General features: G+C 44.7%; 1 gene segment (V, D, J or C); it reads left to right on the top strand.

Annotated features, from left to right (window-relative positions):
• The window catches only part of LOC112412727 (immunoglobulin lambda variable 2-18-like), a 6,447-nt gene extending 5,879 nt beyond the window's left edge, over nucleotides 1-568 (top strand). The window contains 1 exon segment of the V gene segment in view: nucleotides 540-568. Within this exon segment, the coding sequence occupies nucleotides 540-568 (29 nt within the window).
• The last annotated feature ends 364 nt before the right edge of the window (nucleotides 569-932 follow it).

Here is a 932-nt window from a genome sequence, read left to right as displayed (position 1 = left end):
AAAAAAATTTTATTGGAATATAGTAGATTTACACTGTTGTGTTGGTTTCTGCTGTACAGCAAATTGAATCAGTTATACATATACATACAGCACTCTTTTTTAGATTTTTCTCCCATATATTGGCTGACACTCTGTATCTCTCTATTGACTTCAGTAGGTTCTGTCCTTATTTCTTGCATCATTTTTAACAAACTGGATGAATATCTTTGTGACATAATTCCAGCAGATCTGTGAGACACGCTCTGTTAACTTTCCCTTCCATACAGTTGAGATGTTCTGGCTTTCCATATGCCAAGTGATTTCATTCTATCCTGGTGTGGCCAATATTATGTGATGAAACTATAGGTCTTTAAATCCTATGTTGACATTTTGGTTTAGTCAGCCCGGTTGAGTCCAGATGGTTAATTCCATCCAGCTTTTTGTGAACTGTGCTTTCCATGTCAGTTCACTTACACAAACTTGGACCTGCTCTTCGGAAACGTCCTACCAGGAGCTGCACAGCAGCCAGTCTGGGGACTGGGTTGTTTTCTGTCCCTCAGGCTCCAGGGTGTTGGTTGGCACCATCTGAAGCCACCAGGGGGCAGCAAGGGCCAGGATTTGGGGAAGGTACCTGTGGCTTATACTGTCCTGTGTGAAGTTTCAAGAGCTGCTTCCTGAGTAACCCCTCTTAGTCCCAAAGCATTTGTGCCCCAAGAAATCATCTTCAAAAGTGCTAATAAATGGCCCAGGGCTCAGGCTTGGGCCTCAGACTCAGAGCACTTTGGAGACAGAGGCTGGAGGGGAATCTGAGGACCCTCCCAACTGAGGGGGATGAGAGGGAGTTGGGAGTGGGGGAGGGATGGATTGGGAGTTTCAGACCAGCAGATACAAACTACTATATACAGGATGGATAGACAACAAGGTCCTACGGTATAGTACAGGGAACTGTTTTC

The sequence above is a fragment of the Neophocaena asiaeorientalis genome, unplaced genomic scaffold (genome assembly GCF_003031525.2).
Source record: "Neophocaena asiaeorientalis asiaeorientalis breed wild unplaced genomic scaffold, Neophocaena_asiaeorientalis_V1.1 scaffold2790, whole genome shotgun sequence".
In the NCBI taxonomy this organism is placed as follows: Eukaryota; Metazoa; Chordata; class Mammalia; order Artiodactyla; family Phocoenidae; genus Neophocaena; species Neophocaena asiaeorientalis.
The sequence above is the reverse complement of the archived record's forward strand: the minus strand, read 5'-3'. Positions and strand labels throughout refer to the sequence as shown.